General features: G+C 39.5%; 1 protein-coding gene across 12 annotated transcripts in view; it reads left to right on the forward strand.

The window, feature by feature from the left end:
• PRKAG2 (protein kinase AMP-activated non-catalytic subunit gamma 2) overlaps positions 1 to 17,343 on the forward strand; it is a 224,714-nt gene that overhangs the window by 171,105 nt on the left and 36,266 nt on the right. For 6 of the 12 annotated variants that reach the window (XM_033009655.2, XM_033009658.2, XM_033009656.2 and 3 more), the window contains one exon: positions 590 to 677. In XM_033009655.2, the coding sequence (XP_032865546.1) occupies positions 590 to 677 (88 nt within the window). The other 6 variants (XM_042801711.1, XM_042801713.1, XM_042801712.1 and 3 more) reach the window with 6 other exon arrangements.

The raw sequence follows: 17,343 nt of genomic DNA on the forward strand, positions 1-17,343 counted from the left end.
TGGTAGTTACCTTCCCCTCCCGCCGCTGACCAACGGGCTTGACTGCAGCAAAATGGAACGTACCAATCCCTCCTCCGGAGGGGGGGGGGCCGGGGGAGAGGCGGCGGCAAGGTGTGGCGGGAAGGACTGTCCTGCGAAAGGGCGTTCGGCCTCACCGTGCGGCGACCGCCCGCCAGCGGCCACTGCCTCCGTGCGCAGGGGGGAGGGGGCGCCTCCGGGAGGCACGGCGGCGGGGAGCCCGGGGGCCGTAGGGTTAATGGGCTGGGCGCAGCCGCCGCGAAAGGGTGGTGGTGGGGGAAGGAAGGGCGAGTCCCGGTTCCTCCCCCCTCGGAGCGTGCGGGGTGTGTGTGTAAGAGGCAGCGCACACCGAGCCGTGCGTGTGTGGGAGGCCGAGGGGCAGCCGCCGCCGCTGCCCGGCCTCAGCGCCGTCCCGCCTCCCCTTTCCCTCAGCGCTCGGCGGGAACCGCGCCAGCCGTCCCCTCAGCGCCGCCACTCCCCCTCCGCCGCGCCGGGCTGTTCCGATGCTGCCGCGGGGCCGGTGAGTCCGCGCCTGGATGCTCATCTCCTTCTCCTCTCTTCCCTCCCGCAGGCGGCGGCGGTAGCGGCGGCTCCGGCTCCCTCTCAGCTCCCGGCCGCCTCCGAAGGGATGCTGGAGAAACTAGAGCTCGAAGATGAAGGTAAAAATTCAAGGGTGGTGTGTGGGGGGGGGGCTAGGGATGGGTCGGTGAACACCCACATGCCCAGCGGGGTCTGGGCAGAGGGAAGGGAGCGGGGGATCCCCGACGAGGAGCCCGCCCCGGGGAGGGGGTTGCGCCATGCCCGGGCCAGCCCCGGTGCCGCCGGCCGTGTCCTTGCCGCGCGGGTCTCAAACCTTTTCCCTTCATGCCCGGCCCGGTCCTTGGGCGGTGCTTTTGTCCCGGTGGCGGCAGCCCGGCTCGCACGCCGCCTCGGAGCTGATGGCAGCACATGCCGCGGCCGTCTCGGCGGTGTGAGCTTTTCCTCGGCGGTTCAGTCAGCCGGCGTCCCTGGCACTGAGGGGAAGGCAGCCTTCATGGCATCCTCTCCTCCTCCCTTTAAAACGCTCATTCTCCAATACGTCTGCGGTACAGACTTTGAGAGCGAGCTGCGAGCAATGGTGGAAAGCTTTTTCAACTGAAGCTTCTACTCCTTATAGATACGCATACCTCTGTTTAAAGCGGACAGCTGTAAACTAAATTTTCCTTATGTGGCTGCTCTCTTACCTTGTTCTTCGCTGGCCTATTAAAAACTGCAATTTTAAGAGTGCTGTTCTTGATAGGGAAACTCCTGGCAAGCTTTTCTATCTTGCAAACACTAAACTGTGCTATGGAGAAGCTTGAGTCTTTTTTTCTCGAACTTGTACAGAGCATTCACTTACCTCTGAAAGATCGGTATTGAATACCTTGAGCTTTCATTTTCAGAAAGGATTAGATTAGTGGATGCAAATGTGGACGCATAGCTAATCTCTACGCTCAGTTTTGTAAAGTGGTTAAGACTTTATGGCATGTGTTTTTCTGTAGTTGGTAACTGTTATTGTAAAATGTAGGACAAATATTTAAGGAAAACTTTGAAAATAGTAGGCTGAGTCATTCTGTGAAAAGAAGTATCTAAGTCGGTATGTTAATAAGCCAGCTTCTTGGTTACTAGCATGCTGTCTGCAGTTGTGGGGCTGGTCTGAAAAAGTAACACCTTTTTTTTTTAAGCTTTCTGTGTGTGAGAAAAGGAAGCTGTTAACAATTGGATTCTTTAAGCTCGTTTTTTAAGAGTCCAGACAGAGTTTGAGTTGCAGTGAAATGCTTGCACTTCGAGTCTTGAACATGATTGAATATGAGTATTTGGTGCAAGGGATTTGTTGCAATCTTGCAGCTTTTTTACCTCACACTGCTTAACTATTTTTAGGTAGCCCTTCATTTTATGTTTATAGAGAGTTAGAAAGTTACCAACTTCTGTATTTCTTTTTATATAAAGCTTGTTACTGCTAGGTAGGAGATCCTAAAACCTGCTGAATTACTAATAGTGAAGCCATTTTAAACATCTTATAAATTTAGATATCTGAAAAGGATGCTTAAATTAAAAAAAAAAAAACAACAACAACAAAAAAAAAACCAAACAAAAACCAAAGCAAAACAAACAAACCCTCAGTTTTGAAATGCCTTTGCAATTTTAACAGTTCAACATAGCATTATTTGGAGACACTTGAGTAGGCTGTATATCTATATGTCTTCTGAAACACTGCAGTAAGATAACCCGAGTTCTACAGAAAGTTTTGTTATTTAATTTTTTTTTTTTCTGTTTTTCAAGCTTCTCTTTCACTTTGCGTCTTAATTCATTCAGCTTTAAAACTAAGGCTTTGTCTTTGGGTACTGAAGCTGGGTGGGTGAGAGTAGTAGTTCAGGAATCTGTCAAAAAATAATGCCTAATAGCAAACCTTTGACCAGTTTAAAGTAGTATGTGAATTTTGAATGGAAGCAGTCATCTTACTAGCTTTTCAGACTTAATGAAAACCTAGTTTTATGCCTAATTTTAAAGCCAAGTGGAAAGGATATAGAGTGCTGTATTCAGAAGGTAAGATGAAGTAAAATAAAGATTGTGAATGTCAGACCAGAACTTATTGTCCAGACTGCTTTTATATGAAGAGGCCTATAGAATGAGAATCATAGAAAGTTGAGATGTGGATGGAAATGTGGCAGCTTAGTTGCAGTATGTGTTTTATGACCTGAATTTTGCAATAGTTGTAGTTGTATTTGTGCTAATATTAGGGGTGGGAGAGTAAAATTGTATCTGATGGTGGTCACTTTTTTTGTTGGATGGCAGGTAGTGAGTGCTCTGAAGTTGAGAAACTTCTTTGAAATCTTAGTCAGATTTCATTAAGTGGCTGTAGCCACACTGTAACTGATGATCTTTTGTCAAACCTAGTCTCTTCACTGATAACTAAAATTGTGAGTTAAATGAGAAATTTGAAACTGCTTTCCTGACTGCCTCTATTTTTGTGTATTTGGTCTTGCTAGCTTTCCAGTTTCTGTATCCATCAACAGTTGCTAACTATCTTGTGTATCAAATTATGCTGCAGTTTTCTTGAAACAGAGAGCTTAATAAAAAGAGCTGAAAAATGAGGCTCAATGTGTGCACTGAATGCCATCCAGTATGCTGAAATGGATTTTTGTTTGTCATTCTCCTCAAAGGTTACACAAATGAGAATGTGAAAGCACAGAAGGCATTCATTTAATTTGGATTCTAATTAAGAGGGTTAAATTGAAAAAATGGTACTAGAAAGATTTATGGTTTAAGTAGTACTGTAATGAAATATGCAGAGTCTAGCCTGATTCTGTGATTTCTAAATAAAATTGTACTGTCAGTTGAAGGGCATTTTTTTTTTTTCATTATGTGCATTATATACAAAGAATGTATATAAACTATTTTGTACACAATTAGTGTGGATGGTATTAGACATGACGATGTTGTCACACAAAAGTGCTGATCATCTCTTCAGTTTATGATGTTTTTAATGCATATATCTGGCTGGATTCTCTAGGATCAAGTGCACCTTACTGGTGGGTCATTAGTTCTGTCTAGCGTTGTCTTAATAATATAGCACTTTTGATGTTTAAGAGCAAATCTTGGTGAGATACTGTTAAACATCATCAGCTGCTCTACAGCTGAAATAGGACAGGCTAGAGGTTGATTATGTGCACAGAGGAGGATGACTGGATAGGCCAGTGGCTGTTTTATGTAGGACTCCCTAAAGGACCTTTTTGCCAACAGCAATCAGAACAGAAAAGTAAAAACTCTCACGTAAGAAGTTCAGAGTCCCTTTTTAACTGATGGATGCTCTGTTTAAAAATAAACAGAAGACTTATTTGGGTAAAATATTCTGAATTTATCCTGCCCAATATTCCTTGGATGGCAATGACCTACCTATGTCTCCTCAAAGAGTATGAAAGCTACCTGTTGATGGGGGTGGAGTATTGTAGCCTGAAAGAGATTAGTGCTGAGACACCTCTCATGAATGTATATAAATGATCAAAACATGGTTATCTTCACACATATGGTGGGCTTGCTTGTTCAGCTCTAGTGTCTGTGCAATCATGTTTCTGTATTAAGGTTGTTTTTATATCTGATCAATGTCAATAATAGTTCAGGGTTTTATTTTATGGAGGATATGATGAGCTTGGAAAAGAGCAGGGAGAAAATATTCTGAAGATCTAATGTGAAAAAAGGGCTTTAGTTAACGATTTACACTTACTAGCTTTAATTTGTTAAATTGGAATTCCAGAAATGGTTGTGTTCCAACAGCTACCTGTGCTGTGAAAGGAGGAACTGGATTAGAGTAAAAAATTAGTAGCGAATGCATGCCTATCAGTTGTATTGATTTAATTGGTATAGTTTTAGCATGTTATTTTGGGAACTAGTTTTGTTGCAATGTTGGCTCTCATCCATGTTAATCTCTTCCATTTGCTCAGCTTCGGTAATAAAGTAGTAGCTACTAAAAGCAGAATTAACTACTTTCCTGTAACATCTGCCAACTCAGGCAGTCTTCCTATAAGGTATTTTCTGCAGACAGAGTTAAATGGAGGGTTCCCCTGTATCTGTGCTCCATTCCTAGTCTGGAAAAAAGAGTTCTGCAAAGTTCACGCAGCAATTGTAGCATTGGCATCATGGGACTGATGCGCTCTCTTGAATGCTCTATTTCTTGATTGTTGCACAAAGCACCATTTAGACAGTTATTTGATAAACAGTTTGCATTAGAGTGGAATCTCTCCTAGTAATGATCTGGCCTTCATCTCGCTCTTCCTGTATCATCCATCTCTTCTGTCACGTGCTTGTTTCTGGCTGTCTCCTGAAATAGACTTTCACCAGTAATTGCATCTCCTCTTAACTAATTGTTGTGTCTGGGGTCATTCCTTTCCTGCTCTGCAGATTTTCTAATTGTTTCTTATTAAAAGTAGTTTCTTATTGAGCTCTTCCTGTCTGCCAGCCTCCTGCTGTCAACTGAATATCTGAATCAAGGTATGAAAACAGATGTCACTTTGGGGTCAAAAATAGTTAAAAGAAGCTTATAATAAAATGCATGTTAATGTGCATACCAAATTTTCTTTAATTCTTAAAACTGAAGGATTAAGTGCTCAGGTTAGGAGAACCAGGACAGAGATAGTAAAGTTGAAGCATTCTTTTGCAACTGTAATTAATTTCTAGTAAACATTCATTATATGATTGTACTCCAGAAAGCAGCTTTAACAGAAACGGCATTTTGCCCACAAGATGTGCTTTGAGATATCGGGGTACATGGTGAATAGTGATAGGGGATATTTTACATGAACATCTCCACAGCAGATTAGACTACTAAGTGGACATAGCAAGAAATTATTAAGCAGAGATGATAATTGGTATTTATGGACTTCATACAGTTTAGGATTATTTTCTCTTCCAGCTTTAGAGTTACTTTGCAGTGTGATGTATGAAGCATAATAGCAGATTCTTAAAATAAATCTTGTCCTTGGTGCTTTTTGTCCTGGCTGTCTGATCTGAAGTAATACCAATCACTTGCATCTGAAACTATAGGCAACCACTTATTCCACTGAATTTACTCAGTTCGTATTTTTCTGTCATTTTGTAACAAAGAATATCAATGGGACAATGGAATTCCCTGTGATGTACTTTCTAGAGTTGTTAAAGAATAACATATCTGGAGATTTCAGATGTTTGGCTTTATTAGTTTATGCAAGAAACTACGATCAAGTGCCCCACTGTCCTAGGCAACTTCATGTCCTTTGTCAGTTTGCTATATAGTATCATAGATTTTGTTGTTGTTTTTCTGGCAATTTTAATCTTCAAAGTTGAAAGATGAAAATGGTGTATAAAATGATAGGTAGTTGGAGGTATAAAACTTTAACTGAGCAGTGCAAAAGAAGCTATTGGGTGTTTTCTTGTCTTAGATGAAGACTGCTCCTGCAGTCCACACACACCTCTTCATCTTGTGCAAGTATTGCACATGGTGGTTTTTGTCAGCCCAGCGCTCACTCCAAGCAGTCCTGTTTTCCTTTTAAGCTTTACCAATCTGGGAAGTGATATTGTAGTATGGCAAAAGGTACAGCCCTGTTACATAGGATGTGCTCTAAAACTCTGCTTTGGGTCTTGGGGGGTGCAGGAGCTTCTTGATGGAAAAGCTTTAATAAAATTTTAATGTGGTCAAAACATTTATTTTTCCTAACTTGTTCTTGGAAACAGTGAAAACATTCTGGCTGAGACTTCGTAGAAAAAAAGTATGGAAAAATGCTTACCGTGGCAGTGAGTCCATGTAATTGCTTTGGCAAAGCTCTAAGCAACTGAAAATGGTTTTACAGGAAGTGTTGGGGCTAATTTGTGTCCAGGTAGTGTTGCACCTGCACAATTTGCAAACGTTATCTTCCAAGTGAAAGCCATTATTGGCCAGCAGCTATCTGTGAGGAATATTAAAAGTCTGGTATTCTTCTACACTTGAAAGACATTAATGGTTCAGGGGCATGTATACATCTTAGAATCTGGTGGCCAGTGTGAAGTACTGTTTTACAATAACCTTTACTAGCCACTCTAGCTAGTGCTATCACTTCCATCTGCATCAGATGAGGGACAGTGCCAACTCGCTAATGAGTTCCATGCAATACTTCCTTGATCCAGAAGCTTTTTGGTTTGATAGTGAGCTATCGCTGTTGGTGAACAACTGCTTTATATAATGTCAATATCATCTTGACTTCCAAGTGTCCCAAGAACTTCCTGATTTAGGGGGATTTTGTTTACAGCATGCTGTGCTTGAGTAACGATAGACGTGGATGATGTGACAATATCAGTGTTACCTTATAGGTGACTACAAGATGCTGTTACTTGTCTGTGACTGCTTTGCTGGGCATTCCCAGGATTGAGTAGGGTGACTATAGAGTCCATTCCTCAAGAAACCTCCTAGGTGGTGGTCTGCAATGTTCTGATAGACTTCTCCAATGCCCTACATACACAGGGAGGACAGTATAGATGAAACAATAATATTGTCTTGGTACTTTGATAACCTCAACTGTTAAATTTGGCTGTTGTGGTGAAGTCAGTGCTCTTGGAAAACAGTGCCTTGGGGCATGACTGAGTACTAAACAAAGGTGACTTGATTTAAATTGCAATAATGCCAGTGTGATAAGAATGATAGCAGAATATTTGCAGAAGTTGGCTCAATCTGGCTATTGCTAAACAGTCATAAAAAAATGTTTCTTCTTATTAATCATCTGCAACAGATGTGACTGTCCTTTAAGATAGAGCTTTTTGTAATGTGTACTATGTTCCTGATAACGTGAGGATGGATGATCACAGGGATTTGTCTGTGGAGCCTTTCTTTAAGTCAGGTCACTTACATTAGCACTGCTTTTTGTTAGGAGCTTGCTCTTTGGGTAGCATTTAATCTGTCTGCAGTTACTTTACTAACTTGAATATTTTGACTTCCAGAACTTAAAACTATACTAGCATTGCATGGGTTTGAGAGGGAAGTAGGTAAGTCAGAAACATCTTAAAGAATGTAGCGTTTCCAAGGTAAGTACAGGAGTTGATGGTACTATTTTTCATAACAGTTTTTGCATCTTGGAGGAAAAAAAAAAAGTACTTCTCCATACTGAGACTGTCTGCCTTCAGATGCACATTGTGGTGGGCTTTACTGTGGCTCATCTATGAGTAGAGAAGACTGACAGAAGGAAAATCCTTCTGTGGAAGGGCTGCACCAATGGCTGTTTTAACATATAGCCAAAGCAGTTTAATACAAATACAATATAACTGTGTTAGAGCAAAGTTGAATTTGACTTTTAGGTGTCTGGCTTGGCATCTAGGCAGAGCTTTGGAAAGCTTAAATAACCTTATCCTTCTAAGAGTGATCCACATCTAAGAGGTTTTTGAATGTGATGTGGATATCTTCAAGGTAGCTTTCAAATACTGTTTGAATAAATATAACTTGGTTTTAGATTCTTTCTTCCTCCGCTGAATTTTATATGGATTTTGCTGTTTTATGTGAAGGACTTTGAATTTGCCAGTTTTGACTGTGGCAGAAGTTAAATGACTTTGCTACATTTTGTCTAAAAGCAGTTTTCATATACTATAGACCTGTGGTTTTATTCATGATGTGATTTTTTTTTTTTTTTTGTGTGTGTGCTTTTTGGGGGCGGGGTTTCTTTAAAGTGTTTTTTTTAGACAATATTGTTTTTCTTTTCTTTGTGTATTGTGACTGCCTATTTAGTTCTGACACTGGGCATTTTGAGAAACAGAATCAGACGGTTTTTTCTGCTGTTCCCTTACACTGTGGTATCCTTTTCTGCTGTTTGTTTTTTTTGATGAATTTCTACTGATGCGAAGACACAGAGGAAGGAGTTACCTGAGGTGCTGGAGAAGGGAGCAAACTGGGTTAGGCATAGGAAGGGGCTATTCATAGTACCAGGAATATAGAACTATGCATTAAAGCAGGAAACTTTTTTTGCTCATTTAGCTTAGTAAAAGGAAAGCCAAGAAGGGTTGTGATAACACTGTATGTATGAAAGCATCCTGTAAGGGGTGGGAAGGGAGTAAACACTAAGGAGGAAAATTAACTGAAGTACAACATTGGCACAAGAACAAATGGATATAAACTCTTCCTGTATAAGCTTTGAAATAGTATTCTAACTTCCAGCATTGTTACTGTAGGAGTGAGTTTGTAGGGTAGACTTCTAATGCTTTGAATGACTTCAGGGTGGAGCGGTATCACTCAGTGAAAGGGATTGTGTGCTTGCCTTTAATAGAAGCCTCTGAATGCCACAGTGCAGAAGGTGGATGCTTTGCTCTGCTTTGTTTTACACAAGTAGTTGCTTGTATCTCTCCTGCCATAGTCTTGCTTGAACTCCCTAGTGGTTTTGAGTCAGTTCCTTTTCAAACAAAAAAACAACAACAAAAAACCCAAAACAAACAAACAAACCGAACAAAACCCCAGCAGTGTTCTGTATGGACATCATCTGAGTTAAAAGGAAGATCAGCTTTGGGTGAAGTTGCAGTTTATCTGGTATAGAGAATGGATCAATAGAACTTCTGAACTAGGTTCCAGAAAACGGTATCTGAATGTACTGTATTGAATGTGTGTTGGATCTCACCTGCTTTAGTTAGGAAACTGCTAATTCTTTTTCTGTATAGCTTCAAGCTATGCCTGCCGTTAGGCAAATCTCTTAAGTGGTGTATTGAAAGAGAACGCTTCATAATCTATTAAATTGTGCATACAGATGCATAAATTCTAATAAGAAATAGCGATAATAGTTATTTAGAAAATGTTGGCATGCATAGAGAGGGAAGGAGAAGAAATGTGTTAGGGGAGACTAGAGAGAAATGAAGTGTAAACACTGAAATTAAGATATTGTAGGTAGTAATTCAGTATTTGAGACCAACAGTTTATTAGGCTGATAAAACTGTTTCTCCAGCAACCACCGTCTAAAGTCCTTGAGTCTTAAGCGTAAAAATTTATTTCTTCCTTAAAGCATTATATAAATGGTGCATTGAGTTTAGATTGTTAGAATTCAGTGGAAGATCTCCTAAATATTAGATACTTGCCCTGTGTAGTAAGGGTATGACCATGGCTCATGATGCTGTGTACAAATGCTTGTTTTGTGAATAATACTTTGGTTAAGCTGCTTGTTTAGGTTTGATCTTAAACTAATTCGTTAAAGACTTAAATGGGTATATCTTTTCTAAAGTGTGTGAAAACTGTCTATGTAGTTGGACTTAGGCTTGCTTTAAAGAAATGGCAAAAATTCAAATTGTTTACCAGTTTTCCAGTGCAGATACTAAGGATACAGGCTGGTTTATTCTTTCACTAATCATTAATTAAAGCTTCCTCGAATTGAACCCTTCAGCATATGGCTGCTGATATTAATATTCAGAGGCTTAATACCATTTTTAGTTTCTTGTGCTTTGTGGCCTCTGTCTCGCAATCTTGAAGAGCATGCCTGCATTCCAGACAGGCGACATCTTAAATTAGATCTTTGTTTGGGATGCTCAGGGAAAAATCATAGTGCTTGTTGTCAAGGGAAGATCTTGAACATGTTTTAGAAAATTCTTTAGGCCAAATTATTCTTTATTGTGGTGAAAATCTTAGAAGCATGGTTAGGTTTCGAGTTGAAGTTGCTACCTTTATTCACAAAACCACTGTCATGTAGCTTTCCTCAAAGTACAGATCTTTAACTTTGACCAAAAGTTGCTTTGAGTGCCAGTGGGCTGTTTCAGAAGTATTCAGTTGGACTTCTGATACTGTTTGCCAGTTAGTCTCTAAACAAGGCAGCTCTTGATTGTAAACAGATAAGTTTCTCTGCCTGCCTGGACAAGAAACTTCAGAGTTACTATGATTAGCCTTGGAATGTGAAGTTTCTTAAGCTGTCCATCGCTGCTTTTGTCTGCCTCAGATCTCATGTAATCACTTGCTCATCCACACTGCAAGTGGAGAGGTACAGTAAAGTGTTAACTTCTCAGCTTATTTACTGGGACTTACTAACTCCAAAAATGAGAAACAAAATTCAGTGTAGGATTTTGAAGTGTGCTATGAATACAAGGCGTATTCACTGCTTCAGGCAACTATTTGTATTAGTTCTTTATTATAAGTTTTAGCTACTACTGAAGTTTGAAGAAGTGGAGATATTTAAGCCTCAAAACCAGGAAAGTAGGTCTTTTGAAGTATTCTCAGGAGCTAATAACCTTTTTTGTTCTTCAGTAAAGCAGGATGTGCTTATTATGTTGTAGACAATTGTCTCATTCCATGTTTAGGACCTTTAAGGAAGGAGACTGTATAATGTCCTAAGGTTGCTTTGTTCTGTCTAACTAGCTTCTGGAATGCATTAATAGCTCTCTAACAGCTGGGATGTTTTTTTTTTTGTTTGCTCATTATTTCATTTAAGTAACTTGTGCCTTTTCTTCCCTACTTTTGCTATAGCAAATCAAATTGACAACCGGGTAGTTCTTAGTAGTAGTGATATTGGGTCACTCCCCTAACTTGCACTCATCCAATTGAATGTTCCTTTCAGATTTTTATATTCTCTGAAAGGTCCTGTTAACTCCAAACCATTCATGAATTCAGTTTAAAGATACTGTGAGGTGTAGAGTCTTGCAACAGTTTCTGATTCTTACTACAAACTCTTTGAAGCATGCTCTATTCCTATTTTGAAGATCAGTAAGGATGGATGAAATGAAGCCCTGATCTTCTGAGACTCTCTTGCAATATTTTCCCTTTAAAATACCAAGCTACAGGTAAAAGCTCTTAGAGAGAGACTTGTAGAAAACTGAAGACATGTAGCATGATCTTGCATGCCATTCTGCACTAGCTGATTCTCATAGGATGGACCTTATAAATGTTCCAACTTTGAGAAGAGTTTGAAATGGAGTTCGTATCTTCTTAAAAACACACAGTTGTTATCCGGTCTTGCAAACCCACTGAAAAAAAAGGGGCATCTTACAAGTTTTGCTGCAGCTGGGATTGCTTGTTATGCAGCTACTTTGTGGTGATTCTACCATATTTTTTTTAACATGTAGTAGTATCCAAGCTTGCTTTGAGATCAGTTTCTCAGGTATGCTGTGATTTATTTATCTATAATTTGTGTCTACTCTCCTTTTTTCATCCAGTTGGTAATTTTATCCTGGGTAAAAACTGATGAGACTGAACTGTTTTTGACGGAACCATATTGGCTTTCTTCTTTGCTTTTGACGGGCTTATTTAGTAGGTGCTTACAAATGAACTGGTTTTAATAACTTCAAAAGATACCTAAGAATTCTGTCTGGTTTTGAATTTGCTTGGCTCTCCTTTTGACTGGTACTGTATCTTCTCCGTCATGAACTTGCAGAGTTCAGGAACGGTCATTTTTAACTAGGGTGGTGATTCCTGTTTACACAAGTAATAATCTGCTGTCTCTGCATCGAGCAACTCCTTGTGACAAGGGGAGAGAGCATCTCAATTACCTTAATTGATCTAAAGTGACTGAAGTGTTACACGAACACTAGAATTCAAAAGACATACCAAAACATGTGCAAAAAAAAAAAAAAATAGATGCAAGCAGTCCTGAATGTTACGTTTGAAAGTGTCTTAAGCGATTATTAATATAATTCTTGAGCTAAAATATTGTAAGATGTATTATGGTTTCTTCTAGCTTGGCACTGTTATTAGAAATGATTAACTTTTTTCTGAAGACTCAAGCAACAAGTGAGTGTGCACTTACTTCTCTATTCAATTCTATTTACCTGTTAATATACCTATTTTCTCCCCTCTTGTTTTGTGTGCCTCCAGACCCTCTTCCTATCTGTAGGATGAGATACAGGTAGCAGGGTAGAGCTTACTTATTCTAACATTGTCTCTGTGTGCTCATGCTTGCTTTTAAAATCCTAGTTCTGTCACATCCAGTATTTGTGCTGTAATATATAATTGAATTAATCTTGGATCACTGAAGAAGCTTCTGATACTGATCTCTAGATACAAAGGAGTGATAGGAAGTGTATCAGAGCATCTTACATCTGTAAACTTACTATGATCTTTCTTTAGCTGCCAGCTCATGCATTCCTTTAGATAGGGGTGGGAAATGTTCAATCTGCAACATCCACATCATATAGCCCGTGGCTGCGTGAATAATGCTACTGTGTAACTTTAATGTGTGGTCTGCCAGGATATTTTAAAGCTCTTTGCAGTTTTCAGAAGGGGAAAAAAAAAAACTATCTTGTATCTGTCACTACATCCTCTCTTTTTAGTTCCTTGCATTTGAAATCCTTTCAGTTTATGATAGAATATCCAACTCTTATCTCTGTCATCATATTACTTCCTATGTATTAGACTTAAAAACTGTCTGGATTTTTCCCCTCTAAAATTGGAAGTAGTCCTTTTCTAGCCTTGGTTGCCAGCTCTGCAACAAAGTTATGTTGAGCATGTTCTTAAAACTTAATGATGATTTATCTCCTGCCAATTAGAGTAGGCATCCTTATAACCATCTCTTCCCACTTTCTCCTTTTTTTTTTAACCACTTGGTCATACCCTGTGACTGGTTACATGGGTGGTTATTTTGGTGGAATATTTTTGCTGAGAAAAGTTTCCTCTTGAATAAACAGAAATCAAATGATATAGTACAACATCACTTCTTTTTTTCTGTGCTTGCCCTTCTTAAACTGTGTTAGTGTTATTCTACCAAGTCTGACATTGATTCAACTTCTGGTGTCTTGTTTCTTGTCCACTGTTTTCAGTGTTCTTGGTTCTTTGGCAGATAGCTCAGCAGACTGAAAAGCCATGCCCTCTTACTGCATTAACCTGTGACAAAATGGCAGTTTCTTGTTCTAATCTCCCAGTCCCTCAGTTCCCATGATTTTCACAGGATATCACGTACATTTTAATTTGTCTGTGTATCATTCAAACCTATCTAAAAAAATCTTAACAAATTGGTCATTTCTGTTATAGAAGGTAGGTTGAAGTAAAGCTGTTGCTCGTGATCACAGCATATACTGGATTCCTATTCAGAATCTGTTCCTGTCTGTCCCTTAGCTGAGGAATGCTGATAAAAGCCTACCTGAACATTTAATTCCTGGAACAACTGTTCTTGAAACTCCACTTCTTCATTCAGGTGCCTCCATTAAGTCATGTTTCAGGGGCTGTTGGTGAGCTTGTAGGGACATCAGAGGAATAGTTTGTGGTTCTTACCATGTAGTGTCACTGTTTCCCTTGGAGTGCATTAACAATATCCATTCTGGATGTTTTTTTCAGATCTATTAGAGGTGGTGTGTTAATGACTTACACTAGAACTACTGCTATCTCCTGCATTGTGAAAGTTGTGGGATTGGTTATCAAGGATATTAAGGAACTCATTCAGTAAGTTCAGACTGGGGATGAACAGAAACTTTATAGCCAGTTTTGATGACAACTCTCAGATAAAAATTCAGGCAGAAGAACCATTTATGAGGTTAATGATATCTTTTACCTGTTGTATACTCTGCCAAGGGTTATCTGTAACAGTAGGGGGAGATGGTAACTCACGCTGGCTTATTTGATTAGTCACCCTGGTGTCTTCTGGCACCGTTTGAAATAGCAAAGCTGATGTAGTGACTGGCTGCCACGGCAAGGTTAGTGTATTTGTACTGTATAGCTTTTAGTGTAAGGAAACAATTTGGACTATTGTATGCATATATATGCCAATAATTTGCAGGGATAATTTGTTTGCCACATGGCTAGACGTGGGAGTTGAATAGACCTTAAAGCTGGCACTATTGGGAAGCTGGTAACTTGTGACAAATTCAGCTTTTCCAGCCAATATGTGGAACAGTTCTGTATAAATCTAGAAGCAGTGTGAGGGAGGGAATGGAACCACACAGCCAGTGCAAAGAGATCAGTGACTGTTGCTATTATGCTGTGCTGCTGCGGAGCCACATCTTTAGTCCTGGCCTTTGAAAAGGTGGAGTTATTCTGTATTTGCTGACAAAGGAGTATTGGCTAGGGATGTGAAAAATTTCTCTTAAATTACAGCTTAAGCCAGACGCACATGAACAACTCTCCAATTCCCATTTTCATTCTGACGATATGTATTTCGGTTGGTTCTTTCAGTTGGTTCTTTTATTTCTATGCTAACAAAAGACTTGACTATTTTACTTGATTAAGTGATACGAGAGAATAGTATAGAGTAATTTTTTTGGTATAATACCTCTTCTAGTAAAGTTTATCAGTATAATTATACCGATAAACTTTGCCTAATGTATTGCTGTTGGATCAGTTCTGTAGTAAACATTGGGATGAAAAATATCTTTTGTCTCTAATGGTAACATTTCAATTTTCTAGCATCTGAAATGTGATATTCAACATACTAATTGACTTTTTTTAAATAGGAGTGTGACTTGCGATTAACCTAAAGTACAGATATGTATGTGTGCAATAACTGAAAAGATGTTTTTTCCAGTAACTACATTATTCAGTACACGTGAGAATATCACAGAAGTACATTTCTACTCCTTTTCCCATTTCCTTTTATCCAACATCTGAACTGGACGAGGGGAGATGGTTATGCTAATAGTAGTCAAGCTGAAGAGTCTAGTGTTGGGTGCTGGGAGTGCTTAGCTCCTGCTGCTGTAAGAATACTCTAGGCTTTTAAAGTTGCACAGTTTCCCAGAATGATTCTGATTAAAAATCAGGGGGAATGGTGGAATTATTGTGTATATGTGTGGTTTCTGTCTTCCTCTAAGCTGTTCACCTAGTTAGACAGCTGAGTATATTTTTTACATACTGCTATTGGCTCTGTTTTCCCCTGCTTTTTAAAGGGCTTTTAAAATTTGGCAGTTAACGTCATAGTAAACTTAGAAATGTCAGTTACGCAAACAGTTGTTTAGATCCTTAAGAAGGGTTCTTTGTGTTCTTCAAATGTTTGAGACTTACTAGAGCTACCAGCTCTCAATCTAACCATGAGCAGCATGGGTGTTAGAGTTGCAGCAACATGATTGTGGTCTGTGGGGGAATTAACTCTTTAAAGCAGATGAGAGAAAACAGTCTCTGAGAAACCCTACATCTTCCTTTCAAATGATCCTGGAACCACAGACTAAACTTGAAATGTGGCAGAATACCAGTGCAGAAATACAAGGAGCATGATGTTGCTATAATACAAAATCACGACCTTCCCTATTATATTTTATATTGTTAAAATTAGGAAGCACATATGGTTCAGGATCTTAATGTTAGGCCAGCCCAGTATGCAGAAATACTGTCTATATAGCTGTATAGCTGTATAGCACAGAAATATAGCCTGTGGATTTCAGTAAATACTTCTGAGGAACTTCCTATAGGTTTTTATGTTGCAGTATTTGGAAACTTTTCAATATGTGTTGACCATATGTGTTACTGCATGTTCCTGTTTTCCATCTGCAGGCGCTTTTTTTTCTCTTCTTCTTTTGAAGGCCTTGAAATTCTGAGGGGAAAGCTACAGTAGAAAAGCACCCTGCATGGTGGCAAAGGTATGAGTGGAACTGAAGGTATCTGTTCAGTAGATCTCTGAGGAAATGACTTCAGTAATGCTGCAGAAGTTTCCCTTTCATTTATGAGGGGTATTCAGAGGATAGTTCTACCTTAGAGCTTTCTAAATAGACAATTATACTCAGTACCAAGTCCCACTGCAGTCTCTGAGTCAGTATCGCTGAATAGTTAATCTGTTAAAAAAAAAACAATGTGATGTTTTTGTAAATAATATTTACTGCCTGAAATAAAAAGTTAAAGCATGTCTCATGTTACAGCAAAGGGTGGGAGAAAGAAAGGGAATAAGAATCATTTCATCTGAAGTAATGAGATTGGGGGAGTACAGTGGCAGAAACAAGAATCAATTGATCTGCCACTCTTTAAAAGATCTCTACCTGTAGGAATAAATAAAATGCTGATGCAGAGAGAGCATGATGAAACTCTCAACCTCAGGTGTTAAACTGTCAAAATAATCTTGTAACTTTTCAGGTGACTTCTGTTTGTGCTCTATTAAAAATTGCACAAAACAGCACTGGGGATTTGTTTGTGTGTTTTTTTTTTTTTTTTTTTGCTTTCACCTAGGATTTAGGGAGGGGATGCATAGGGAGAATGTCCACTTGCAAAATAACTTTCAGATAAATCTTCAAGAAATAAGTTTTCATGATTGAACACCCACATGGAAATACACATTCAACTACTTCTTAGTGGACTTTTCTCCTCCTCTGATCCTGCTTTAAATTAAGACACCTCCTCCTGGGAATCTGCTGTGTCTGTGAGCCAATTGACTTCCAGATCATGAGCTGTAGAAAGCTGAGGTTTGGCTGGAGGCAGTGTCCTCAGTCTTGGTCTAGACCCAAGCTAAGGTCCAACAAATGTATTCCATAAAGTTTATCTGCAACTGCCTTTTCCATGCCAGGGCAATTTTAGTTGTCTAGTGACTTTCCATCTTCCCACTCGTTGCAAGAGTTGTTGCAGCAGCAATATGAGAAAGGCATACATTGGGCATCTGAGCAAGGGAGAAGAATACAATTGACAGGAATATCAAGGACAGATGGTGCTTAGCACAGTTGTGACTCCTCCAGTTCAGCTTCCAAGGAGGAGGAGGGCTTGCTTAGGAGGTCCCTGATCTCAGAAGCTGGGCTGTAGCATGTAGTCCTCCTCTGTGGCCCATCATTGTGACATAGTTTAGGACATCTTAAGCATTAAATTAGTGTAACTGGGGCTTCTCCAAATGAGATTTCTTATGCAAATCTAATTTTGGATATTTCAGTCACTTCCTCAAGCAGGAGCAGAGATTTTGTTCCTGTAGTACACCACTGTCATATCAACCTCTGAATATGTTACTGACTTTATGGTGA

The sequence above is a fragment of the Tyto alba genome, unplaced genomic scaffold (genome assembly GCF_018691265.1).
Source record: "Tyto alba isolate M040663 unplaced genomic scaffold, T.alba_DEE_v4.0 Super-Scaffold_38, whole genome shotgun sequence".
Taxonomy (NCBI): domain Eukaryota; kingdom Metazoa; phylum Chordata; class Aves; order Strigiformes; family Tytonidae; genus Tyto; species Tyto alba.